We start from the raw sequence: 27995 nt of genomic DNA, 5'->3' as shown, positions 1-27995 counted from the left end.
ACTCCACTTATTGAAACATAAATATTTTGTTTGTTTGTTGTACATGATTCAATTGTTTGTTTGTTTGTACATGATTCAGATTGAATCGTTTCTTGTACATGATTCAATTGTTTGTTTGTTTGTACATGATTCAAATTGAATCGTTTCTCCGGCATTTTCGATTGTTCTCAGTTATTTTCGATTGTTCTCAGCTTAGGGATGCTGCTGGAAAAGTGAATTTCCCTTTGGGGATGAATAAAGTATCTATCTATCTATCTATCTATCTATCTATCTTAACTGTGGTGAAGCAAACTGTTAATCAGATGTCAGTTGTCAGACTGGCGAGCAGACAGATACTGTATATATTTTACATCAAGGATATATTTTTTCTTTATTTTATGGATTTGATGAAAACAAGCAGTGCAGATAATGGATGGGGTTGATGAAAATCGGAATTATCCAGAATGTTTTCAAAGACGGAGACTTTATTTCCTCTGGGCTTTCGAGTTATGCAACAGCAGCTGTTCTGTGTACTGTTCTGTGTAAGTAGATTCTTGTGACTTTTACCTCAGATTTTATACTATATATTAGGGTGAAGAAGTGTTACTTACTTGAGAGTTTCTGTCGACATCTGCAGGTTGTAGTTCTTCTCCGTCTCGGGTAACTTGGAGAAATCCACAAGACAGGGATGATGCCGCTTATTATCATCCCTAATCTATAAGCAAATAAGACATGTATATCAATCGATTGTCCATCCCCGCGAAATTTTGTTACTCAACGCAAAACTACACATCATGTCGCTGTGGGCTGACGAGTGAAGGAAGAATGCGTCTACCACAAGCCGCTACTCATCAAGTAACAGCTTCTCAAGTGAATATGTTATGGAAGACGAACGAGAAAACGCATCCTCTCGTTGCATGACTAGAATACTAAAAAGCGATGTATTGCCTCTCATGAGGTAACATTTTATGCCAAATCCTCATTTGGCAATGCTCATGGGCAATGGGATACCAGAAAAGCATGCACGTATTTGCTATTGTGTTTGTGTGTGTGTACGGTATGTTATGAACACCAGTCACCTCTTTAGAAAAGAATTCAAGAACACACTGTTTTTACATATTTTATATCAGTTAAAAGCACAACAGAGTTAGAGACCAATGGGCTTTTGCAAATATTACCCAGCTAGGAAAATAAACTACTGCAATGGTAATTAGAGGGAGGATGTTCATGCATTTTAATAACAGTATACACATATTAAACACATGTCACTTGAGTCTTTATTATTTCCTATAAGGGCAAAACAGGGGGTATACTATTATCAACTGTAAGACACCATGCGATAAACCAAGAGAGACATGTATACTGTGTTTAGTGATGCCAAAATTCAAGCTTTTCTCTGAAGTTTTGCCATCAAAAGTCAAGGGTTCAGAGTTGCTTTAACTCCTTAGTTTATTCTTTAACACTGTTCTCTTGTGTCAAAGCCAGCTGAAAGTGGGAGTCAATCCCCAAGATTTCATTTTGAAAAGTGGTGTTGAGAGATCGTACATTGATGTTGCCAAAGGCTTAGCTACCAACCAAATAAGGTTCAGTTGTTTTCTAAAACTGAGCCGTGTTTGGTTATTACCACAAGTCTGAGCAACAACTATGTTATCATCCTTTCACATTTAGCTTTAAAATGGATTAAACAGGTGGATGTTGTGTTTTAATTCACATTTTTCGGGGGGAAAATGCTACGTTTAGACAACTAAAGACCCATACAAAATCATATTCTTAGATAATCTGTCAGGTTGGCTTTCACTTTAAACCCGGAGGTAACGTTTTATGTGCTTAGCTTTTGCCGTTCAAAGTAAAACCTTAAAGCTGTTTTAACTGTTGAGTTAAATGCAGAAATTAAAACAGTTAAAGTTAAGCTCAAGTCTTCAAACCCGATTTAAATGAGTAAAGGTGGTTTAAGTCTTGATAGTTAACAGTTAAAGTTAAAGCTTTAAATTTTAAAGAGTCAACGCTGAAACCTGCCTGAGAATACATAACCTCTTGGATTAAAGCTTGGAATAAAGCTTTAAACGTTTTATTGTACAAATTATAACTAAAAGCAAATATTTCTTACATCCTAAAGTGTAATTTGTGGTAATTATTATCTATCCTTTTTGTTGTCTGTTCCCATTCTAAAGTTGCAGGAAAACTGAAACTTCATTATAACCAGGGTTGGGTAGGGTTACTTTAACTTGATTACTTACAATTACTTTTGGATTACTCCAATACCAAATATGCTAATAAAAGACAAAAGAAACTAAATATGAATAAAATTATGACTCACACGACGTGGTAAGCTTTCTCTCCTGGCTTTGATCTCTTTGATCTCCGGCAAAACTAACATAAAATGCGACAGAAACAAAATGAAAATAAATCCAAACAGCCTGCCAACATCATTTTTGCCGTTCCATGTATTCCGTTACTCCCCAAGCCTGCACAATATTTAATAATCTTATTCATATTTAGTTTCTTTTGTCTTTTATTAGCATATTTGGTATTGGAGTAATCCAAAAGTAATTGAAAGTAATCAAGTTAAAGTAACCCTACCCAACCCTGATTATAACTATAATGCAATGAGATCTAAAATGAGTACATTTTGTTGGTCACGTCTTCACATCGCATTTAATGCAAAAAAGAGGAAATAACAGCCTTTTTAAATTTTTATTCTTTGATGGTGTGTTATGGTGTTAATGATATTAAAATCCACATTTAAGTTCTTTGATAAACTTGACGCCACTGATTCAATTTTCACCCCCCAACAACAAAACATGTCTGCATTGCTTTTGGTTTATCGCAATATCAATGTCCTGTTGTGCCCTTGGGTGAAACAAGTCATTTGTGACTGAGTGTACAATAAAACACATAGACAGTCACCTACAAATCAAGAGTGAAGAAGCTTCGGATGATATGAGGAGCACTGAGAATGGAGAATGTAATTTTTCTTTCCACTTACCCTCTTTTTGGTGTGAACCGCAAATTATGAGAGAAAAAGCAGGGTGACTGACAGGGTTTGTTATCGATTGAATATGAATTTACTCAAGACTTTTTAGGAAACTGCATGGATTTTACTTTCACCTCAATGACAGTGATTCTATTCAACGGTGAAGAAACTCTTCTCACCTTTCCGTAGGACCAGCCCAGTTCAATTTTATTCATGCCCCACAATTCATGAATGTTCTCCGCCAGCTTGTCTCGAACTTTCTCCAAATGAGGCGGCATAACAACCTGAGGACAAGAATAGAGCATGGGGTGTTTTCAGTGGCTATGTCTTACCTGCCATCATAGGTATATTCATCTAAAAATATATGAAATGTATTCAGTGTTGAAGTTCTTTGTCATTTAACTTTACAATTCTAGGATACTCCTTTTCAAAATCGCTGAATTTTTACATTGTGAATATTATTAATACAATTTGTATGTAACGTATTATTGTGCTGAGCGTCAGTAGATGCAGATTGAGACAAAACATTATCTTGCCTCATGGCAGGGGGCAATAGTGAGACCAATTATTCCGATTTGGTGCACATATCGGCTCCAAACAATAGAAATAGTGATAGTATTACCAAGCTCACAGCAAGTCAAGTCATCCAGTAATTTTTTTTCTCGTTGTATGGACATTTTTCACAATGGTCATTACCTACAAAGTAAAATAACGAGAGTTTATTTAACAATCTTTAGATATAAAAGGTATGTTTACTAAGATAGTGTTACTCTTTAAGTGTACCTTGAATTCAAAATTGTTAAATCTACACGTGCTGGTCGATTCCCAAATAAACCAAGTAGACTACAGGACATTTGCGTATCAGCACTCGGGTAATCTACAGGATCACTGGTAGATCACATGGCAGAGCCTATCGGCAGGATAGCGAAAGAAGATGGCTCATAGCCAAGAAAAGATTCCACAGTGAAATTAAATACAAATTTCTCTACCCATGTTTTTTTTTAATGAAAACTAACATCGGTATGATATTTCATGCATTTTCCCCCAGTATTCGAATCAATGCTTTTTTTTACTGTATAGAAGCTTCTTTTGTACCACCAGGAGGCCTTACATATTACATTCTACCCCTTTAAGGTAAGACAATAAAACGTGATTTTTCAATGCTACAGTTTATATATTGCTTTCTCTGGCAATCAAATGACGCATAAGACTTATTTAAATCTGGCTGTGCCTCACCAGACACAAACCCCCATCACATGTTACTGGGTATTTTTCATTAGACAAGCAATCTTCAATTAATGTGTTTCGCTTATTACCTGGCTGGTTTCCACCGGTGTAGGAATGAACGAGGCCTGTGATAAAATGAGGGTGGTCCCAAGCAAATCTCGGACCCCGTCCACATCCCTCTTGTACTCCTTGACTGGCTCCACCCTCAGCTTCTCTTTGGGCAGCAGGGCCTCGTAACAGGGGGCATAACTCGATGGAGGCAGGAATTTAAAGTCACCGTGACGACCACCCAACAGGAAGCGTACCCTGGTCAAATGTTATTTTGTTAATTTATTGAGATACAAACAAGGACTTAAAATGTACCGAAATTATTTGTGTATTACACACTCGGTTTTTACGTTAGTACATTATCGTATTTGAGCATGATTGATCAGTCGAAAAATATCGCTGTGCATATTTGCACAACATTGGAAGCAAGAGAATTCGAATTCTTAACCACTTGGCCGCTCATGTTATAGATGACATGAGAAAAGGCTTTAGGTTTTATCTAATGATACTATTTTTACCCGGTAACATGTTGTTGAGTAAGCGGCGCCATGATTAAAATCCTTCATTGACAAAGCAAACGTTGAACACAATACCATTTACAGTGCATTTATTTAATGTATTTTTAAGTCTGATTCTGTGTCAATAAATGATTTTAAATCATGGCCACACATATTCAGCAATGTGGTACCATGAGTAAAAATAGTGTGATGATGAGATGAAATCTAGGGCTGCAACTAACAACTATTTTAATATTTGAGGAATTGGTTCAATATCTTTTTGATTATTAAATGAATCCGATTTTTAAAAAAAAAATGTTTTACTTCGGTCTCTTTAACTATCGAAGTTTTGGACGGATAGAAATATTGGGCTCGAAAAGACAGAATATTCTAAAACAAATATGTTTTGAAAAATCCAAGTGTTTGTCAAATAGTTTAGATATAGATAAGAATACACAAAATATATGCTATACACCTGCAAATATGTAAGATACAGTGGCACCTCTACTGACTAATTGTATTAGTTCTGGGAGTAGCTTCGTAACCTGAAAACTTCGTTAGTATAAACACATTTTGTATGTAAATGCACTACGGTAATCCTGTTCCAAGCCCCGCAAAAGTATGGTAGGATATTTTTTTAATAAATCATAAAAGAGCTTGAAGATGAAACAAATACATGTTGAAATTAGATTACCGCACAATAAACATAAAACAAAAGGCTCAAAATGTAAAAAAAAAACGAAAAATATAGGAAATAATAAAAGTATAAATTTACTTTTTTTGCCTCGCGTTTACTGAAAAACGGATCCAATGACGTCTGTTTTCGCAGGCTTTTGACAATCTTTTAGAAATGTGCAAGGCAGACGCGGCAATAACCAAACTTGTCAACATTTTTTTTGTGTGATTCCTTTCCACAAATTCCGCAAATTTTTGCCAAAATATCTCTAATTTGAGTTGATTGAATGATTGCTGCTTGTTTCCGGAAACTCTCCTCCTCTTTGGTGAACTCTGAACTGTGACAGTAACATGAAGAGCATGCTAGGAACATGCATGCGCACTAGTTGCCAGGAAGATTTGAAGAAATAGCCACTTTGTTGATGTAGGGCACTTAGTGAAAAGTCTACAATCTATTGTCCGGGAAACTCTGGGAGCGGTGAATAGCAGCATGTACTGTACTGTATTTTTGACTTTATAACTCGAGGCAATTTTCGTAACTAGAGGCAATATTTTCCCGTTCAGGTACTTCTTATTCTGATACTTTCTTATGTAGAGACATTCGGAAGTAGAGGTACCACTGTACTTTCTTTAAAAAATGGTCCACAAGCCCCAAACCAAAAGTTCTACAACAAATTTGTCGTTGAATTAAGAGGAGATAGACAACAAAATCTGGTCTTGAGTCTCCCGCTGCTGGATTAAAAAGGTACTACAAGCATTTCCACTCAACGACACATCTAATTCAATGCACTCTTATTTGCATTGACTTACAAATAGATGATGACATATGTTGCCAAAGTGTTTAATAATCAATTTTATAAATTTGTTGTTGCAGCCAAAATCAAATGTATTTTCATGTAACATCCATAACCCTAGGGGTTTAGTGCTTAAACCCTGATGATCTCACTGCCATTGTGATCATTTTTGTGAAACAAAATGTTATACCATTTTTTTATCGAAAATTTGGGGTGCCTGTTATACTAGAATGTGTGTTTTACATGAATAAATGCGATAGCTTAGTATGAACTCCTTCCATAAATATGAAAGCTTAGTTTAAACTCTTCTAATCTGCTTAGACAGCATTTAAACTCTCCGAAGTAGGTGTTGAACTCAAGAGTATTAAAAACCAAGTCAAAACCCTCCTGAGACAGCCCAAAATAAAGATTGGAGTAGTAGTAGTGACGTCAAAGCTGTGACGCAAATGAGTCATTTGTGGCTGCAGAACCTCAATTATTGAAGAGTGGAAACGCCACACACGGCACCAGAGACTTTCACCCTTGTTCATTGGATCTGTTGGTTCATTTGTAAGCTTCTCACTTCCCAAATTAAATGTTGCAGCTGGAAATCATACAGCGTGAATGAAATAACAAGGACAGCCAATTTTCCTTTCTGCTTTGATTTATCACAGTTGATAATCCTGGGATGACGGTAATAGTTTTGTATTGCATGTGCCAAGTAAATCCTAGGTCAAAGGTTGTGGGTTTAAATTTGGACATTTATGTGAGGCAGCAAAAAACAGGAGGCTTCATGTAAATATTCATTCTATACTTATCTGTGCACGGGTTGCGAGGGTTATGAAGCCCTTGTATCGTTATCGGTCTGGAAAGGGGGGATACAACTACCCTAGTTAATACATTAGTTTTTTACCAGTTTCCTTAATTCAGTCATTTCCCAATTATATGAGACATGCAAATATAAAATAAAATATAAATGATATAAATAACTCCATTAAGAAAAGCAAAATATTGAATATGTAATGCTGAATATTGTTTCAGCGATTTAAAGAGTTACTAGAAGCTTCGCAAAAAGATGCCAGTCTTCATAAAAAACTGCCTGAGCTTGAAATTGCATTTATGCAAGTCAATTACACTATCTGTGGTCGCCACAGCAACAGAGGCTAATATAAGGCCAGCCAGCCGATTTCCACCGTCTCCAATCTCAACACTTCGAAGATGTATTCAGAGTGTGTCTGCGGCTTGGGAGGTTTTCAAATATGTCAGCTTTTTTGTGAGCTGAGTATGTGTTTGCCTCGTTTCATTGTGCTGGTATGACAACTGTATTTGCCCTACACCAGTCATGTCAAACTCAGTTTGGGTCGAGGGCAGGATCCAGATGTTGTGTTCTCAGGTGAGCAGGATCAGTGAAAAAAATATGTCAATGCCAAATATTTAACTTTGTTTTTTTTTTTAGTACTGTGCTTTATCATTTAGCCTACGTTTGTAGCCTACCCTAGAAATATTAATCAAATTTAAAGGAACTTTTCTAAGGACAACACATTTATATATGCAATCGAAAAAATGATTCTTATGTTTTGCATTGAATGTGTTAACAATGTGTTTATTTTAGTAAATGTTTAGTTAAGTAAATGCAGCTTTACATCTGAACCAACTCACCACAAACTTAAGAAATATATACATACTCAGGTGGGAGCTACAAATACAACAATAATATGCTTGCCTAAAATATAATTACAAAAAAAGAGTTTCAGCAGTGAAATCGCAATAACACCAGATCAAACTACTAGGCTTGTTTTTTTTGAGGGTGATGGACTCAAATAGGGGAAGCAGGAACTGAAGGCAGAGGCACTCAAAAAACACGGATGGCATTTCATAACAAAGGGAGGTACAAAGTAACAAACAAACAAGAGTTCACAAAACAATGAATTGTCCAAATAAATAAAAACCTGACAAAGTTCAAACCAGAATTGAAAAATGCAAGGAATAAAGTAACAAACTAACAAGTGGGAACTAAACCACAGATACACTGTCCAAAGCAGAAACTAAAAAAAAAAAAACAGACCTGGCATGGCAGTGGAAAGAAAATGACCCGACCAAGTGTGCTGTTCAAAATAAAAAGGCTACGTTGATTGGGGACAGGTCTGTGGTGATTGAACACACCTGTGCCCAGTTCCAAATGTGCGGTGCAAACTGGTGGAAAGAGGTTCACCGGTTCACCAATACTGCACAATATTGTCTTTAACATGGGATCAGACTGGGCGTCAGCGCTTTTAAACCTTTAATGCCCTCTCGCGGAGCAAATGGTTAGCTTTCATATAAAAAAAAATAAAAATATAACTTCTAGTAGAAATGAACAGGAGAATTTATTTTTCAAATCATCCCCGGGGTTGTATGTTTGGCATGCCTGCCCTACACAAATAATCATTCAAGAAAACTTACTTGACACCTGCAGAGAAGCTGACAACAGGGAAAAAGAGTCCGTCCGTGTTGAAATTTTCAAACATGCCCTGAACGGGCTGTCCGTTGATACGGAAAGAGATGCTCGGAGCACCGAGGTCGAGGCAACAGCTCACCACATCCTCAGACGTCAGGATGTGGTGATGAAGTGATGCGACTGCCCGGGGGATACGTCCTAAGAAACAATGTTGTAATCGTGTATATCAGGTTAGGCAGACAAACACCCAAAGATTTCCATACCTGACCAGAGGTGCAGTCCATCAAATCCATACGAATAGAGGTCATCTCCCACACCGTTGCCCCCCCAGCCCTCACCACCTCCAGGGTAGGGTGCGTAGCCCTTGGTGTTGGCCCAGCCCACTCGCAGGTGAGAAGGTTCACTTGTCACAAAATGATCTACCTGGTCAATCATTAGCTCGTAGTACCACTTCTTGTACTGAGCTGAGCCCTCGCTCACACCGAGGAAGATGTTTGGTCTCATGCTGGAAATAGAGAAAAAGCACAGTCGCTTCCAATATTTCTCTTAAAATTCGTACTTGTGCAACATACATAAATATCTGCTTTTAGGAAGAAATATTCAATGCTTTATTGCTTTTGATTTTTTAAACAATATTTAAAATGTCGTAAGGCAGGCAAAGAAGAAAAGACAATATGTATTCTTAAAATAATGTCACTCGATCTTTTCATCGCAAACATTAACCATTAAGACTTTATTGAAAGAACCTAGAAAATATAACTTTTATTGGAACAAGAATAATAACATTTGATGTTATTCAATTGCTGCATTCCAAAAGGGCTATTGCATTGCATGGTGCTTAGGCCTTCTATCTATAGTTGTCAAGTAAATGCATTTTAAGACTGTTTGGCGGAGGTCAATAAAGCTGGGTAGTAAATACAATATACCTGTCAACCACAGCCAATTGCTCTCCCTATTAATGCAATTCCCCTAATTAGGTGATAATAAGCCTTGCAAACAGAACCCTACACCTATTTACTCAAATAAAGACAGAATATGTAGAATGGTTGGCTGGTTGGTCGGATTTCTTAACCATTAAGGTCGTAGGGGCACCATTCACTGTGGTTCGTCTTGGGCAAGCCAGGTGGCCCCCACCCTTCTCCAGGCTAGCATATGTTACCACCCGGTCCCAAATATCGCAACAATATTAGAAATCTACGATGACGTTGTCTGCTACCAGTGACCGAGACAATCCGGATGAGATGTAAAATGGGCAAAACGAGATTGGTCTAAGAGAAAAACATGTATTTTTTTATTTTTTTATTCATTTATTTATTCATTTTTATTTTGTATAAAAACTGTTGTACACAACTTGAAAATATCGATAAAAAACGAGGAAAATGTATATGTTGACAGATATTCCACCACAACAACACCTGCTGAGGTCAAATTCTGACAATGTAAAAGCACTGTGTAACCTTTGGACGTCATTGACCAGCTGGGTTTGCAGCAGCAGGTCTCTCTTGGGCAGCAAGTGATCACAAATGAGGTTTTGATTGGTTCTCACTGCCACACCATTGCACACACACAACGAGCAAAGAACATCGAGGATCTGCAAGGAGACGAGAGGAAGGAGGATGAGGGAGCGGCCGTGTTATAAATTCCGACCAGGTAGCTCTACCGGGATCATATGGCTTTGGAAATATGTGCTACTGACCTTGTGGTTGCGTCCGTGTTTGTATAGCAGCGATATGATGGACTTGATGTGTCCTTTCTGGATCATGTTGAGAGCCTCTGGGCTCTCAATAAGAATACAGTGCAGAACTTCCAGAATTCCTAAGAGAAGTCGGCAGATAGTCGGTAACAGAGATGCAGGGATACCTATACATACCAGCTGTTCAAGATATGAAAAATTGAAAATGCGAGATGTCTTTTGAACAAAAATCTTGCTCGACATAAAAGGCAATCTAAGTTACGAGAATTTCCAGATGCTACCACTACAGTCCGCTCAAGACAACTAACCGCCATCAGCAGCACGTCCCAGTTGGTGTGTGTGTTTGCCACCATACAGACTAGAATCCACACTCTTTTGTTTTTTTCTTCTATTGCACTGAATGGTTTTTTGCGCAATCTTTTAAGAATTTTTCCCAAACCATATGGATGTTGAGTCTTATTTCACATTCTTAAGCTAGTTCGAGCAGCAATTTTATTTGAAAAAGTTGTACTTTTGTCATTTTGAGGTGTTTTTCATAGTGTGCCCTGAATGCCAAAATTGTGAAAAAAGGACCACCCTGCCCTCAGAACTAATACATAGCCGCCAGGTACGCAACACCTTTGCCGCTGTTTCAATGCGGGGCGGGGCTTCAAAATAATTTTGTTATTATCCCATTTTTCTTATTACTGTAGTTTTATGTTTGATAACTATTTGAATGTGTTTTTAGTTATCAGGAAGATGTATTTTACACTTATTTAAGGGTTAAGTTGCATGTTTTTGGGAAGGTGGCAGTGGATTACTTCGTTTTCAGTTAATTAGCGACTGGAAGAGTTAGTCGAGATACAAGCAGTTCTAGATACAAGCACGATCGATGAACGAATTGTAAGGTTTCCCTGTACAGAGAATCTACTGATGCAACCCTTACATATATAATGTGAAAACAACGGTATCTTTGATTCAGTATGTTTAAAAATGCATCTTACAAGGATGTGCCATATGTACAAGAATGACAATAAGCTTACCCGAAGACGATTCCAGTCTTTCCAGCTTGCTTACAAGCCAATCCAAGTTGTTAGAAAACTGAGTGCAGTTGTTCCTGTTTCCTCTGATTAGTGCTGCTGCACAACACAAAGAAAGAATACTTATTAAAATGAGGCAGTATTAAAATAAAGGCAACCAAAATAAAAGACAAAAAGGCTCACAAAAAGTACAGAAAACAGACCAGCATTGAATTCACATAAACACATTTGTATGGATGGAGAAAAGAAAGCTGACAGCACGAATGGAAAGGGTCATTGCAAATCCACTTAGTGCTGCACAGGAGCAGGTGAGGAGGAGGACGAGGAGGCAGACTGAATGAAAAAAGGACGAGACATCTCTGGAACAAACTCAGACAAGTTTTTATCCATGTGTTTCACTTTGTAATCAATATATGTGAAAATATTATGTTGTTACGTAACGGCGTCATTTATAACTGCATTATTCATAACGCTGTATCAAGATAACATAGCAACAAGATAACCTTAAAATTGGAACAAATTAAAATTAAAATGAGAAAATCTTCTACCAATGGGATGAGAACTTTCATTGGCCAACGATTATCTAAGCCCCCTCCTGGTGAGGATCATTTTATTTTAAAAAAAAATGCTTATTTCTTGACCAATAAGTATCTAAAAAGTCACATTTATTCTTTTAATTCATGTGTTTTTGCTTATTTTTTAAATCAATATTGTTTTATTTTCAATAAAGGAAATTATTACCACCAGGAGGCGCTAAATAATACACGCTGTCCCTTTAAGATTACAATGTATGATTTATTCTTAGTTTGTGTTGTCCAATAATGTGAAGATGTGGTCAGTTGCTATGCAATTTCTATTTAGTGTAAATTTCCTTTTTTGCTATGATGTTTGCTAAAACATGCCTAAAATTTGAAAACAAAACAAAAAACAAATGCTCTTATTTTGATGCATAAGTATATTCTTTCACTTCAAAAACAGTGCACTACTCTCTTTGAGAAGTTGTATTTTTCCTTAAGCCATCTGAACCCCTGCTCTTTCTTTTTACTTTATATACAATGATGATAAAATGTACTTTACTTTGGCCTTTCCGCCTTAAATGACACTCATGTTAACCAGAGAAATGCTCCCATCAACTACAATTTGCTGCAAAACAGGGTCATCTCTCTATGTCAGGTCACTGAATTTATGAGCGATCAAAGATGAGCACAACATTTACGACTGTGCAAGTTGACCCCCATCTGCATCCTCACAACCTTTACAAATCAATCCCTCGTGCGCGGATTTAGTAAGTCGACAGTTAAATAGCATGCCAGAACAGCTCTGGCCGAATGAAGCCATTAATCGCAGCAAGGGATTGCATATGTGCATTGTGTTATCATAGCTTACCCAACAGTTCATAAAGAAGGTTGAGAATGTCTTTCCAGGCTGCTCCGGCCTCTGGCCCCGCACACTCCCCAAAGTGGGCCACACTGTTGTAGACATTCAGACGGTCTATGCAGTTTGAAACCAGGGTCAGCATTCCCTGCAAAGAGATGATAATGGGCAAAAAATGGTAAACTTATAAAAACTTGTGAAAAGTTTCATGTGTAGGAACATTATAAAATTTTCATATATATAATATGTGAACTATGAACTGTATTTTATATATATATATATATATATATATATATATATATATATGTATATACAGTATACACTTCATAATTCACTTCATAATTTGAACGACTGCAGTGTACAAAATTTACACAGAGGAGTAGCTTCCCTGTCATGATTACTGATTTGGATCACCGGTGGCCGCTCATTTGGCGGCAGCTGCTGCGGGCTACCTGATTGGTTACCTGTCCTTTTTTAACCCCTGTCCTTTCACTCTCCAGTTGTCAGTCTGTCAATGAACCTCTGTTGTTGCTAGGCAAGCATTTTGACCCCGACTCCCGCCTGTCCCGTTTTTGCACCTGTTTTTCCCCCTGTCCGTTCCTGATCTCCCTGTTTGTCTCCGGCCGCAACCTGTTTTTGATCCCGACCACGTTTTTGCTCTCCTGTCCCAGATATCGACCTGTTTTTCTATCCCTGACACCGCCATCTCCCGCTACAAAATATCCATTTCTGTATTCGGATCAAGATCCGATTGTGAGAGCGACTTGCTTCCCGCATCCAGCGAGCACCGGATTGCGGGCGCTGCCGTTCCTCTTTCTATTCAATAAACTTGTGAGAAACGTTATGCGATTGGTTCTACCTATTGTGCTGGTCGTGACATTCCCAATCGGGTTTAAGCCCCCTAATTAATGGGTTTTATTCTTTTACATCAGGACTGCCAAGGTGACCATTTAAAATCCCCCTTAAGGGGCCAGTTCACCAAAATCACCCCAACCATTTTATTTATTTATTTTTATAAAAATCATGAATTACTTTTAGGCACTCAGTCTGCTGCGACTCTAGTTTTGATTATTATTACCATGAAAGGAATAAGGTCAGATACATGCAAGTTATTTTTTGTTTTCTTCCAAAGGGACAGTGTGTATGATTTAAGCCTCCAAATTGTAAAGAATAGAGCATGAATGCACAAGATATGAGGACACTAAATGTTTCGTCATAAACATACTCTTCCAAACCTATATACTCGCATCCTAAACATATTAACAACTATCAAACAAAATACTAAAATCGGGGGTCAGTTTATTATAATTTCTTGTGTGTCTCCTTAAGGAAATGGTAGTCAGCATTTGGGAAGGGTCTTGGCTAATACAGCGAACCAACTCAATCAATGGGGCAAACATGATCACAGAATTTACAGTAAAAGTGTGCTGAAATTTTGTCTTTCTTTGTACACTATTCTAGGACAAAAAAAAAGACCTGGGAGCCGTTTCTTTTTAAATTAAAGTGGAATAAAAAAGCTTGATGCGCTTGAGAAAATGGTTGGATCACTTTTTTTTTACCACTTTCTACCACGGAGGAAGAAGTTGCCTAACTCTTGAACGCTCATCTTACAAAAGAAACTGCCTCTAGAACTTTGATATTGTTATTGTTTAATATCACATGCATCCATTCAATATGGTTGGTGTAAATTGTAAAGAAGAGGCGTGTTTTTTTTTTAATGAAAGTCGAATAAGAAAGCTTGATGCGGTTGAGAAAGCTTGATGCGGTTAAGAAAGCTTTTATTTTTTGTCTACTTTTCACCACGGAGGAGGACGTCACCAAACTCTTCACAAACTGAGTTAAATGTAACTTTGTTTATCATTATAGTCAAGTCAAGTCATGTTTTTTTGTATAGCCCTTTATCACCAGGAGTCTAAAAGGGCTTAACAGACCACAGAATGTCAACGCCTAATGTGTAGCTTTGTTTTTCAGTACTTATCTTTATCAATCAGCCTTCATTGTAGTGTTATGGAGCATATTATTTTATGAAATGTTTATTTTTCAGTTTCAAAACAATACAGGTTACTTATGCAAGCCTTAAACATACTTATACAAACCTTACATATACAAAATATAGCACTGAAGCAACTTACGAACAAATTCATCTTACGAACAAATTCACCTCGCGAGCAAATTCAACTTACGAACGATTGTCCAATCTCGTTCGTAAGTAGGGCAGCGTCTGTACATCTTTTCTTCTGTTTCTTTTATTAAATAGCTATTTTGAAACAGTTTTAGGGGCTCTGCTTCAATGCAAATATTTACGGTAATTTGTAACTAACTGGTTACTTTTTAGAGTAATGCGCTAATTTTGGGTGTCAGTAATCTAGGGATAACATAATTGTTTTTTTATAGGGAGTAACTGTAACTAATGACTTTTTCAGTAACATGCCCAACACTGCTATCAATATATATCTTTAAAAGCTGAAGGTGAAATTATTATTTTTTTAAATGCATTGAAATTTGTCGTGCCTCCACCTCAATAAAAAGGTCCTCATTGTTGCCATAACAAAAGCAATCCCTGATGACTTGACTCATACCTCCTTCAGCATTGGTGTCATGATGATTTATGCAGCATGGAAGTATCTCCAGTGATCAGCTATGCTAAACGCACTAAATGGAAATTGCTGATGATTAATACTGCCAAGAAAATCCAGACTCAGCTGTCTAGAGAGCGACAAATTGACCTTCCGGGTGTGAAGTAGAAAACGGCTGATCGCTTCAACAGGTCCGTTTGATAGAGCAGTGGTTGGAAACCTTGTCTCGCGAGTCACATATGGCTCTTTTCAGGAGTACGTCTGCTCGGAGATAAAATTGGGCATGCACAATTTTTTATATTGGATTTATGCATGCGTAGTGAATCTTGACACAAGCAAAGACGAGACACTATTGATAGCCAAATGGGTATATATAGAGCACAGTCTTGACTACAGTTTACAGTCAAAGTGTCTGACCACCAGACCCCGTTTTGGCTTGAAATCGCTTAATAATCCTTTATATGTAAGCTCTTTAAACAATCTGTGTTTTTTTGTTGAGATACTTTATGATGAAAGCCACATAACAAAGTGTAAACACCAAGAAGCCGTAGCAAAGTACACAGGGTTATTTGATTGGGTGATTTGATTGGTAGGAAAGTGCGGAGTTATACACGCAGCGCAAGCATTCCTTCTCCTTGCCCAGTGTCGTCTGCACTGAAGGTAAATTTGCAGTATTTTGTGACACTTTTACTAAACAACTTTACCCAAACTATGTTTATAAATCATTATTTAGTACAAAGATGTCAAAACGACCCTCAGCATTCTTAAGTAACTGTGGGTGGGAGACACATTTGAAGAGGTATATTTATATTGATATGGGACACAGGCTCTGGTATTAGTATTATTTCAGACAGTTTGGAAAAACTGTTAAACGTCACACAGTGAAAAAAAAGTTTTAAAGAATTTCTTTTTTTCTGGAAAGTGTGTTTGGCAGTTGAATTTTGTTTCAAAATATGGTATGGCTCTCAGCGGAGCAGTGGTTAGCGCGTGTGCGGCACAGTTCTGAGGTCAGAACCTTCCTGTGTGGAGTTTGCATGTTCTCCCCGTGCCTGCGTGGGTTTCCTCCGGGCACTCAGGTTTACTCCCACATTCCAAAAACATACATGTCAGGTTAACTGGCCGGTCCAAATTGTCCCTAGGTGTGAATGAGCAAGTGAGTTGTCTGTCTCTGCCCCTCCTCTGCGACTAGCTGGCAACCGGTTCAGGGTGTGCCCTGCCCACTGCCCGAGGATAGCTGGGATGGGCTCCAGCACCCCCGCGACCCTACTGAGGATAAGCGGTGCAGATAATGGATGGATGGTATTGCTCTCTCCCCCCAAAATAAAAATGTTTTTGCTTTTATAGCCCTTTGGGGCAAAAAGGTTTCCGACCCCCGCGATAGAAGATGATAACATATGCGCAATGTTGACATAGCAACAAATGCATTTTTAATCATTTTGATATCATTATTAGTTTTTCGCAAGCTGCCAGATTTGAAAAGAATTTGAATCCATAACATTATAGTCCTCCCCTTTTCAGCATGCCGTTGACATTTAGTAATGGATGAAAGCAATTTGGTAGCTGGAGGCTTTGCACGATGCCTCAGTGCATTGTGGCAGTCTCATGCAGCTCTGTAGCTGCTGACGCTTTAAAAAGCACTGCCTCCGCTCACTCAATACATTATTGGAACTGAGTCTATAGGTGCCTTGCAATCGACGAACAAGATTTTTTTAGGTGCTCTAAATGGATACATGTCAGGTGAAGTTGTGCCTCATCCTTCCTCATTATTATATAGAATAAAACTATATTAAATGGGTATATTTATTCAGTCTTAAAGTTTGTTCCTCATTAAACTCCACAAATTGCAGATTTTCTTTTTCAAAACAGCCGAACATTACAGTATGATTATTATTAGTACAATGAGTATGTAATGTATTACTGTGCTAAGGATCTGCAAGTGAGGTACGCAATTATTTTGCCTCATGATAGAGGGCGATAGTAAGACCAAAGATTCTGATATGGCTCACACCTATGCCCAAATAAATAGAATTACATGTAGGATTGGCAAATAAAGACAAGACAAGCTATCCAGTTATTTTTTTTCTCATCGTATGGACTTTTTTCATAATGAAGGAATACATATCGATGGGTGTTTATATTGAAAGTACTGCATAGACTCGATTTAAAAGATAAGACAATGGTATGCTATTGTTTATATATCGATGAATAACAAGTAGGCTCATTTATTTGTGAATCTGACTGTGCCTCACCAGACAAAAACCTCACCACACATTTTATATGATACATTGATACAATATAAGTGTGGAGTCAACATAGGGCTTGCGGGCCCTTTATAGACTCATCTTGAGGTCAAATGAGGTCTTGAAGCATAGAACACGAAATGTGATTTTCCATGTTGCTATTACTTCTCAGTAGATGGCACACAGTTCTTCAATGACTCTGAGATGTTATTGTTGTTCAGGACATTTTGCATGTATTTTTAGGAAATTCTATTTACAAATATTTATGGAAAGAACATTACCTACACAACACAACCTATAAATATATGTATGACCCGTTCTTAATTACTGGACCCTGATTTAAACTGTAATTCACACTACACCAGTATTTTTCTTTTCCGTGTCAAGAGTTTGGTGGAATATTGCCAAATATATACTGCATTTTACCAAAGCAAGACATTTTTCAGTATTCTTGCTTTCTTTCAGTGATCAAACAGGTATCATTCATCCATATCAATAGGTGGCAACATATTACTATTTTTCCTTTTTACATACGATTATTTTGCACAGGTAAATCTATAATTACTGATTTAGTTTAATGAATGTTTTAAGATTGCACTGCAAAAATAATGAGGTAAAGGGCCAACCAATCATAATGAAAAGCTGTTATTATAAAGGATTGGGACAAATTAGGCTAAAGTTAATTCCAATAGAAACTGGTATTACAGTTTGAACCATGGTGACCACAAATGGTTGGAAAATCTTGAGTCAGGCAACATGATAATAGCTTAAAAAAACATAATTTTAAAAGATTTTGGGCAAATGTTGTGCCTTGAGATTTTTCAATGATAAAAAGTTGTAGTTGGCTCAAAGAAAGTGGAAAAACACAACAAGAACGAAAGGATCGGGATGCCTACCTATTGGAAGGATGTCTGTATATGTTTTTTATTTTTTCATTTAATATCAAATTCAATATCAGTGTCTGAAACTCCTGACAAAAAGTTATAGGACACCAGAGCAGACAACTCTGAAAAGTTGCCTGCCCAGCTATAAAGTTGACTGGCCATTTTTCCCAAATTGAAACACAATAAGACGACGAATCGCAAAAAAAAATATATTGTTGCAAAGTATTAAGGATTGATAATCAGAATATATAACAAAACAACACTTTAAAATTAAGTTTATTATAAATCTACTGATAACATTCATTGCATGTATATGGCATCGCTGTTTTCCATTTGCCATCAGTATGTGCCTGTATTTACTCATCTTCATTCATGCGTTCCGTTGTCTGCTACAAACCACGTGAACTCCACTTTCCACAATGCATTTAATGTACATTTACGTTCTGTAGCGTCATCAATTTTGTTAGCTTCTTTTGAATATTTCTTCTGGGGCCAAGGTTTTGGCTTGATTCCTAACCACTTCTCCATTTTTCTTGTGTTCTCTGTGCATCTTCTTTGGAAAATGATATGCAAATGCACGACCTTATAACTCTTGGGAAAGTCCGGAAGCGCGAAGTTATTCGATGCAGGTTTCTGATCGCCTGCCAAGTATGCAAATTGCCAAACAAACTGAAATTTACAAACCGAGCGAAGATTTCGAAATCGGAAGAAAGCAAACATTTGATTTGAAATAAAATCTTTCGTTTTTTGTTTTTTTTTCTTGAAAAAGTTGTTGGCCACCCAGGCGGAGACGTTTTGTAAGTTGTAAGATGTGCACGCCCCAGGCGTCCGGGCAAACGTTATTTCAGACACTGTCAATATTTTTAGTTGTCAACAACACAAGAGGGAAATGTTGATGTTTAGATGGATTAGTCCTGGTAGAGTGTTGCGTTTATAGGTTTTTTTCGTATGCGTGATTAATCAAAATCAAAATTTTGTATATCAAATATTCCATGGTGCTACGAAACTCACTTCCTGTTTGAAAAGATTCTGCCTGTTTTTCAGTGAGCGTAGCTTAATTTGCCTCCCCTCGTGCTCCAGCTCAGCATCAGGGAGTTGAAAGTAGGTGATGAGGTCATTGAGCGTTTGGAGGACCTCCTCAATGGGCAGAGCCACAAGTGCTTTGTTCTTCAAACCCAGACAATCCAGATCCCTGATAAGGAGACACAAATGTACAGAATCCTGAAAATGTGTAGACAAAACACCCCTATCGGTTAACAGGCCCTCTAATGACAATAGGGCGTGATAATAAGCGTGACGTTTAAGCCCTAGGGGGGCATCCATGCTGAAATGCTGATTTCCGCTGGCTGGCTAAAAATAACTCCTGTCTTGTGCATGGGAGGGGTAAGAGGGGATGTGTGTGTCACTGCCTCGGGGGGAAGCTGACACACTCTCACATGTTCCCATCCTGAGCACTTCCAATTCCAAACATGGGACACAAGATGGTTGGCTTGATGAGGAATAAAGTTAGTCAGTGCATTTGTAATTCATAATTTCATGAATGGAACACCAAGTGGGCTCTTTAATGATGTGATGTTCACTGTTTTTTTTCAGATAATTTTATACATACCTTGCCTTTGTCATGTACAAAGAAAAGGTTTTTTTCTGGTTCAAACTCGTGCAGACGTGTTAACCATCCAAATTATGAATGATTGAGTATGAAACCAAGTATCTAGGGGTAGTAGTTGCCACCCTGTTACAATTTATTTTCACTAACTCAGACCAAATTTTCTGGACTATAATGTGCAACTATGAATCTCAAATTGGCCAGTAATACAGTATGAAAGCACGCCTCATTCATAACCTTGCCCCTCCCTACCTCTCTGACCTCCTTCACACTGCCACGCCATCCCGTACCCTTAGATCATCTTCCTCCCTCCATCTCACCATACCTGTTGCCCGTCTCAGCTCCATGGGACGCAGAGCTTTCAGCCGCTCTGCCCCCTAGCTCTGGAACATGAAAAGAGCCGGAAATCACTTCTTCATACTTGCCTTTTCTTGATCACCTGCCTCACATACCGCCCTTTTAACTCAACTGTGTTTTTATTTGCTATTTATTACTTGTTTGTTTTATTCTTGCTTTATTGGTGTTTGTTATTATATGCACAGTGACCTTGGGTGTCCTGAAAGTACAATGTATTATCATTATTATTATCATTATTATTAGATCAGAAATGCATGGAGTAATTATATATGTGTGTTACCATACCAGGTTTTACAATATTCTACCATATCTGAGCAATGCCTGTTCAATGATCGATCAAGTTGATAAACACTGCTGACCCAAATTTTCTGCATTTGAATTTGAAGTCAGCGTAGTGGCAGTGAGAGCGTCAACAGTTTATCACTAGACCACTGTTGATACAGATGACATATGAAATGGCACTTGAGATTTTTTCAATATCACACTATATTTACTATTGGTACCAGAATGATTAATTTTCCCTGGTGCGTTCTAATAATAACAGTCCCTCCACTTCTTAACCAACAAATGTTAGAGAATGGAGAAAATGGGAAGTCTGCCTCTTGGATTTTCAGTCAATCCATAATGTTAGCTCTGAAGCTAACATTAACAGGATGAAATGCAAGTTTATTCCATTTGGCCACTGTCCTCCGAGGGAAACCTAAGTGGACACTTGCCTCGGGTGACTTGCAAATTTTTTTCATATTAAATAGTAGGTAAAGGTCAGCGTTGTAATAAGTTTTATTGTAAATAGTAGATTTTTATTACTTTGACGACAGTCGGCGAGTGCTAATAGCTTACCCGCGAATAAATAAGTGAGGATTATGATTTAACGCACACTTCAGCCCCAAACAATGGCATTAATGAAGGTATTAGTAAGCTTACAGGCAAATCAAGCCATCCAGTAATTCTTTCCTCGTTGCATGGACTTTTTTTTTTTAATGTTGGACGACCTGTCTATTGCTAATTGTATTTAAAAAGAATGTAACTGTCTACATTACTGTGCTGAGAGTCATCAGAGGTGTAGTAAGACACGCTATTCTCTTGCCTAATGGCAGAGAATGAAAGTGAGACCAGAGATTCTGATTTGGCTTACACTTAAGCTTCAAACAATAGTATTCGGGATAGTTTTAACTGACAGCATTTCGAGTCATCCAGTATTTTTTTTCTCTTTGCATAAACATTTTTTCCAATGATATTGTTGCATGGACTGAATGTAACTGTGCTTCACCAAACACAAACCACAATGCATGCCACAGGTTCATCTGTACAATATCTGGACAGGATAAAGAATTTATTTTACATGCTTAGCACATACAAAGCACTCTTTGATACCTGATGAATCTGTTGAAAAGGAGTGTGGTGTTGCGGATAATTCGAGCTGCTCGGGATTCCTCATGTTGACATCGCTGCAAAGTCAAGCCGTCATCCATGTGACCTTCGGAATGGAGACACGCCTTCAGAGAGCGGGAGAAACCATATTGAGAGCTTATCATGATGAGGAATACTCTTTAAAGTTAAGGATATCAACAACATGTCAAGTTCTGTTTAGATGTGCTGTCATCAAATTACAATCATTGGTCATTCACGCCTTTATGTACCCTAAATGACGGGAAGCTTTACGTTTAGTCAAGGCTGAGATACAATCTAATAGACATTTAATCAGCTGTAGATAATGATCTTCTCAACATATTTCCATTCTTGTTATTATTTGGTTCACATTGTACGTTGAAGACAGAATATTGTCGTATGCTCACCCGTCTTTTGAGAGGACCCAAACGTGCAGACTTGACATCCGGTGCCTGGTAAGAGAGCCACAGCCCCGTAGCCACATGCATTATGAAGCTGAGCGAGTCTCCGTATTTAATCTCCGCTACACCCATTCCCTCGATGTCTCGCTTGGGGCTTTGCTCAAGTTTCTCCTGTAAAGTGAAGATGGGAGCGAATAAACAGAACTGGTAGTGTAAAGCCTGCGATAATGTTTAGATGCCAAACAGGTAACTTTGAAATGCTCTGATTGTAGCCATTATCTCAGGATATATTAAAGATCGATTGCATTAATTATGGTTAAAAGTGTGGGGTAAAATTCGTCATTTTAAAAATAGTCAATTTGAAAATTTGCTAAATTACAATAGCAGGTGACGATTTAAGAGTTTAACTGTTTGCCATCATTACTACTCTTCACCAGCTTATTAAAATAGACTAATTATGTTCTACTTCTACACTGTACTTGCTGCAACACAATGTTGTCACTATCGTAATGTTAAAGGCAAAATATTGCGTCAAGCCACATGCTAACTACTCAAAGTACAAACTCCCCAAGTGCACCCCATATAAACAAACTGATGATAGCATTAGCAATGCTAGCTAATGAGCCTTACAGTCTTCCTTCTTACATGTCCACACATCTAAACAAATACAGTCCTATCCGCCTGAATTCAATCAATGTGGCTCCCAAACTCAAATAGGTCTACCATCCCTGGTTTATTGTCTCATATGATGCAAATGGTGAAGCCAGAACAAGAGTGATGCCTGATGGTCTTCTTCGTTGATAAACGTGATGACCCAAATACGGTAACTGTTTCAAGCACCCTCGAGTGAAGAATGGCTTCATTTGCATTTACAATTAAAACCCACAGGGCTGTAAGGGTCACTTATATTCCAAATCCCATTACCAAGAGTACAGTCAAATGCTGACTTCAGTCAGAGTCAAAAAGTTCAGCTACATTAACTAAGGTGCTGACTTCCTTTAATGTTCACTGCCTATGAAAAAGGTGACTTCGACGTCCAAGGTAGGTTGTCCTTTTAGCAGATCGGCTTGGCCGATCCCTCGAGGATTTCTCTCAATGAATAAGCGTGCAACAGCGGATCCTTTGTGATTTGGGCTAACTCTCAGAGCAGAACCATGCACGTTTGTGTGACCTTGCCTTAGATGCTCTGAAGCAAAAGGCAGTTGAGATTGTATCGGACCTTTCACGGTCCTGCAGAACCAAACCCCTGTCTTCCGTCAGGGCCAGGTAGTGACCAGTTGTCAGGTGACGCAAACGAAACGCTTGACCCCAGCGGATGTGGCTCCCGCTCCAGCTAAGTTCCAAAGTACACACACACATATGAAAAAATGCGTCAAAAGAATATGGAAAATTCACATTTTACAATCTCCGACAGACTAATATCCTCTAATTAGTCAAAATGAGTACTATGTGCCAGCTGGTAATTATCTAGAGTGTCTTGTGATTAGGTAGAATAATTAGCAAATGACTGAAAACCTTTGATTCATTACGCTACTTAATCAGACACGGATGAAGGGGGGAACAAGAAAGCAATAAGAGAAAATGTTTGAGGGTGGGCGATATGGCAAGAATATGTCGGTTTAAAAAAAACACAATCTTAATTTCAATACTTTTTTTAAAAACCTGTTTATGGTCTAGTTTGCAAATTAAAATGCAGTCGGGGGAGGGAGGTGACGCTTTGCCTCACTTACCATCATGGAAATATAAAAATAAAAATATATGAAGTGATTGTACTTTTTCAGTGTTCAACTTCTTTCTCATCCAACATCACTATTTGGGGATTTTAATTTTCAAAATCACTGAATATTAACACATAATATTACGGATAATATCAATTTGTTAAGTTATTCCGTAGTGCAGTGGTTAGCACATTCGCCTAACATGGGAAAGGTCACCGATTCAAGGCCAGGTGGAAACATGTGTTGCCCTGGAAAGGGATGTGTGCCACCAGGCTTAACTTGCCCAAGACACACCATATGAAATGGTGACCCTACAACCCAAACAGTTAAGAAATCCTACAACATATTACATGCAGGCTGATTACAGAAGGCCATGAGACTGAGGACTCTGATTTGGCGTACAGCACAAAATAATCAAAAGCGGCGGCGAATATACTTTATTTATGAGTTAAGGTAAGGTAAGATATTGAACACTGTTTTCTATACTGCGATTGATAAATTGCTTTCCTGCTCTGCCAATCGAATGATCAATAAGATGTTCATTTGTTTTCAAATCCTCAAGGATTGTCACAGTTTACTAGATAGTAGTACTCAGTTTTATGTTAGCAAAAAAAACGTTATTTCATGGTGGGGCAATACAGTTGAAGCGTATTCCTAATTAAAAGGAATTACATTTAATACAAATACATAGTGCAATCAAACCCAAAAAAGAAGAAATTTACAAAGTAATGAATCACTGATTACTGAATAGATTAGACCTCATTACAAGACAAATTTCCCCAAAATGTCAAGTCTATTTGTATAGCCCTTTATCATAAGGAGTCTCAAAGCGCTGCACAGATCACAGATTATTGCAAATCACAGACTATTATTACACCATCCCCTGATCTAAAACCTACATGGGGGCAAGGAAAAAAAATCAAAAGCCCCTTCCAGAATAACCAGGCTGCAATAACAAATAATACACAGATATTGTCAACAAGAAATATAGGTTATTCATATGCTATAGAATAGAAATGTGTTTTAAGCCTATATTCAAACAGGTAATCTAAAGATATATCTTTTTTTCTTTTCAAAATTTGAATATATTGTATTCTACAACCCTTAGTTGAGTACAGAAGCAAATATTTCACAACTCACCTGATCCGGAGGGGCTCCAACCTCCATAAGGATCGAGCTTTGGCGCCAGCTTTACCAATCTCATAGTTGACTATTCTGTCAATAGATGAGAAGCGCGGGTTGGTTATTAAATTGTAGATGCTTGAAAATCACACCACCGTACAGTCAAGGTTACCCATCTACTGTGAGACAACATCCTTTTGATTTCATCTCTCATTTTAATAATCGTAGAAGGATGTTTGATACAGACACAATAAAGCCCTGCATATATTGTTTCTCCCACTAGAGCGTTCAAAGACTTGAAAATATAATGCAACCACATCCTTTATCATTCAATAGCAGGAGAGACTCAACTTGTGACATCTTAGAAGGAATGGATGAGGCGTCCTCCTTTTTTTTGTCATTCAAGGGCACGAAAGGAGAAGCCAAAAATGGAAATTACTATTCAATCCCGCCTGCCACAATTGCTACGCTCTGTTCTAAAAATAGGCTCAGTGTGTGCACGTCTGGGTTAATGTGCGCCCTGGAGGAAGATGCATTTGTAGACAATATTACAAAATGTGTCGGTACTGAGCGATTATTTTTTAAAGTATTTCATTAAGATGTTTCTTGTCAATTTCTGGGTATTCGTATCAGGTCGTTGACATTGCTGTAAAGGGATGCCAGGATTTAGGGCTACTGTAAGTGAAAATACTCTCAATGCAGAAGTGTCCAAAGAAATGCCTGTGGGCTATTTTTCAGTGGCCTGCAGCATACCATTAAAATGACTCTCATTCCTAAGTTTAATATTACTAACTTTTTCTGGGGTAAAAAGTGGACTGATCTCCCAGTTGGTTTATATTTAAATATAGACTAGAGTCAATATGATACAAAATAACTTAATAAATCAAACTATTAATAAATGCGTCTTTTTTGTAACCACTTTGTAAAGTTTTTTTTGTTTTTGTTTTTACAGAAGTCTGCTAAAATTGGTCTTTTTCTTACGTTATTTGGACTGTACCAATCAGTTTGGGTTAAAGGTAAAAACTATGCTTGGCATATTACAGTTAATTGACTAACTGACTAAATAAATCAATAAATAAAAATGGTCCTAAATTTTCTGTTTGTTGAGAAAATGAGAGATAAAGAAATAAAAAAAGAGGGAGGGAAAAGGAGACAGGGCGGGACAAAGAAAGACAGAGAGAGATAGGGAGAGAGCGTGAGAAACAAAAAATAAAAAGTCGTGAGAGAAGGGGAAAAGAAAGGAAGAGGAAGACAGAAATCCAAAGAGAAAAAGAAAGACAGAAGGAGAGAAAAGAGAAAAGAAAGCACGAAGGGTATGAAGAGAGAAAGAGAAAAGAGAGAAAAGGAAATAAGGAAGTTAGAGCAAAAGAGGTTAAAAGACACAGAGAGAGAGCGAGAGAAAGAGCAACAGAGTGGGAGAAAAGGGGAGGAAAAGAAAGAGAGAGAAAGAGCGAGTAAGAGAAAGAAAGAGAGAGAAAGAGCAAGCGAGTGAGCGAGAGAGAGGGAGAGAGAGAGAGAGAGAGAGATAAAGAGAGAGAGAGAGAGAGAGAGAGAGAGAGAGAAATAAATACAAGTACAGTGTCTTTGTGAGAGGCACCTGGCTTTGGCAACATCAAGTTGACATATTTCAACCTGCAGCTCGTTTTTCTCTTGCACTTCTCTGAGTGTTGTCTCGCGGGCCGGATTCAATCCCTTAGCGGGCCTAATCTGGCCCGCGGACCGCCTGTTTGACACTTGTGGTTTAAACGCTACCAAAGGTATTATGTGTATTATTCGACAGCTAGATGTTACTGTATTGTGTAGTGTAACTGAAACAAGTGCTAGATAGAACAAGGAAAAATATAAACTACGGAGACTTAAAGTGACCAAACCACACCATTTTTCTTTGAAAAATTTTGCCCAGCTTTTCGCGAGGTTTGTGGGTTTTGTTACCCGGAGCAGGAAGAATGTGAACAATTATTTCTGCTCCCTCTAAGATGGCACTCAAGTTATGTCAAATAATTTCGTTTAATTAAAAGAATTACACATTAGTGTAATATAGTAGTTAATGTATTTTTGTTTATTATTTAAATCAATACATATGTATTTTTTTTAATAACATTTTTAATTTTTAACACACACACTGTCCCTTTAAAGAAAAAAAAAGATTCGTAATCAGCGACCCTCATGATTGCCACAACTTGTCTCCCTTTTTTAAAACCCATACTTGGATAAGCGCCCCTTGCTTACGATGCTACTGTAGTTTAACGCCAAAGGAGTTTGATTGAATAAAGGTCAGGCCTTGACCGAGACTCTAGTTCTGACCCACTTCCAACTCACTGTGCCAAATATTTCACCAAACTTAACAATAGCAAATTGAAGCAAATAAAACTGAAAATAGAAATATCACGTCAACCTTATGTTTTACTTGTTTTTTTGTGGGATTTTTCTAAATCCTGTTGTGGATTCAAATATATATATATATCAAAAATTGTGGGAGAGGAGTCAGTTAGCTTGCTTGCATTGAGAGATGTACCACATTAGTAAAAGTGGCTCAATGCTTTTGTGCATGGATGGAGTTTCATTTCGCATTATTCTAGGCTTTGTGCAAGGAGATCAAGATGTTTCATGCGTCACAGTCTGAATTTCCTTTAAGAGTATCACACTGATTATATTCTTCATCCTTCATTCTGGACCTGGTAATGGCATCAGGTTAGATGTGTGTTATCGATTTTCCGTACCTCTGCTGCTCTTCACTTTGGTCTGACCCCGGGATGGTCACCACCTCATCATGCCCATGAAATAGCCGCATCACATGACCGCCCAACAGGTACCCTGCAACAGAGAAATGTAAGAGCAGACCTCTTGACGTTTACAATCCTTTTTTTAAATTATTGCTTCAGGAGTGTGAGAATGTTTGGTTTTAGAAAAGCCTCGGAACTATTGAGAAGGCAAAAAATAAATAATGCACATTCCAACCTAAAAATATGAAATTTTGCAATAAACTTGTAATGGTGTTCAGATACA

The 27995-nt window shown here is 37.8% G+C and overlaps 1 protein-coding gene across 1 annotated transcript in view; it reads right to left on the bottom strand.

Annotated features, from left to right (window-relative positions):
• LOC148351699 (ryanodine receptor 3) overlaps window positions 1-27995 on the bottom strand; it is a 168800-nt gene that overhangs the window by 94163 nt on the left and 46642 nt on the right. The window contains exons 8-22 of the mRNA XM_088353681.1: window positions 27710-27803; window positions 25008-25082; window positions 23326-23482; window positions 22156-22320; window positions 21734-21855; window positions 19408-19588; window positions 12709-12844; window positions 11326-11421; window positions 10307-10425; window positions 10068-10201; window positions 8874-9115; window positions 8616-8808; window positions 4270-4486; window positions 3133-3237; window positions 591-694 (exon numbers count right to left, since the gene is read on the bottom strand). Of these exons, the coding sequence (XP_088209807.1) occupies window positions 591-694; window positions 3133-3237; window positions 4270-4486; window positions 8616-8808; window positions 8874-9115; window positions 10068-10201; window positions 10307-10425; window positions 11326-11421; window positions 12709-12844; window positions 19408-19588; window positions 21734-21855; window positions 22156-22320; window positions 23326-23482; window positions 25008-25082; window positions 27710-27803 (2140 nt within the window). The remainder of the gene's footprint in view (window positions 1-590; window positions 695-3132; window positions 3238-4269; window positions 4487-8615; window positions 8809-8873; window positions 9116-10067; window positions 10202-10306; window positions 10426-11325; window positions 11422-12708; window positions 12845-19407; window positions 19589-21733; window positions 21856-22155; window positions 22321-23325; window positions 23483-25007; window positions 25083-27709; window positions 27804-27995) is intronic.

Source organism: Urocampus carinirostris, chromosome 15 (assembly GCF_059441175.1).
Source record: "Urocampus carinirostris isolate Australia breed hairy pipefish chromosome 15, RoL_Ucar_1.0, whole genome shotgun sequence".
NCBI lineage: Eukaryota > Metazoa > Chordata > Actinopteri > Syngnathiformes > Syngnathidae > Urocampus > Urocampus carinirostris.
This window is presented reverse-complemented; position numbering and strand designations above follow the sequence as displayed.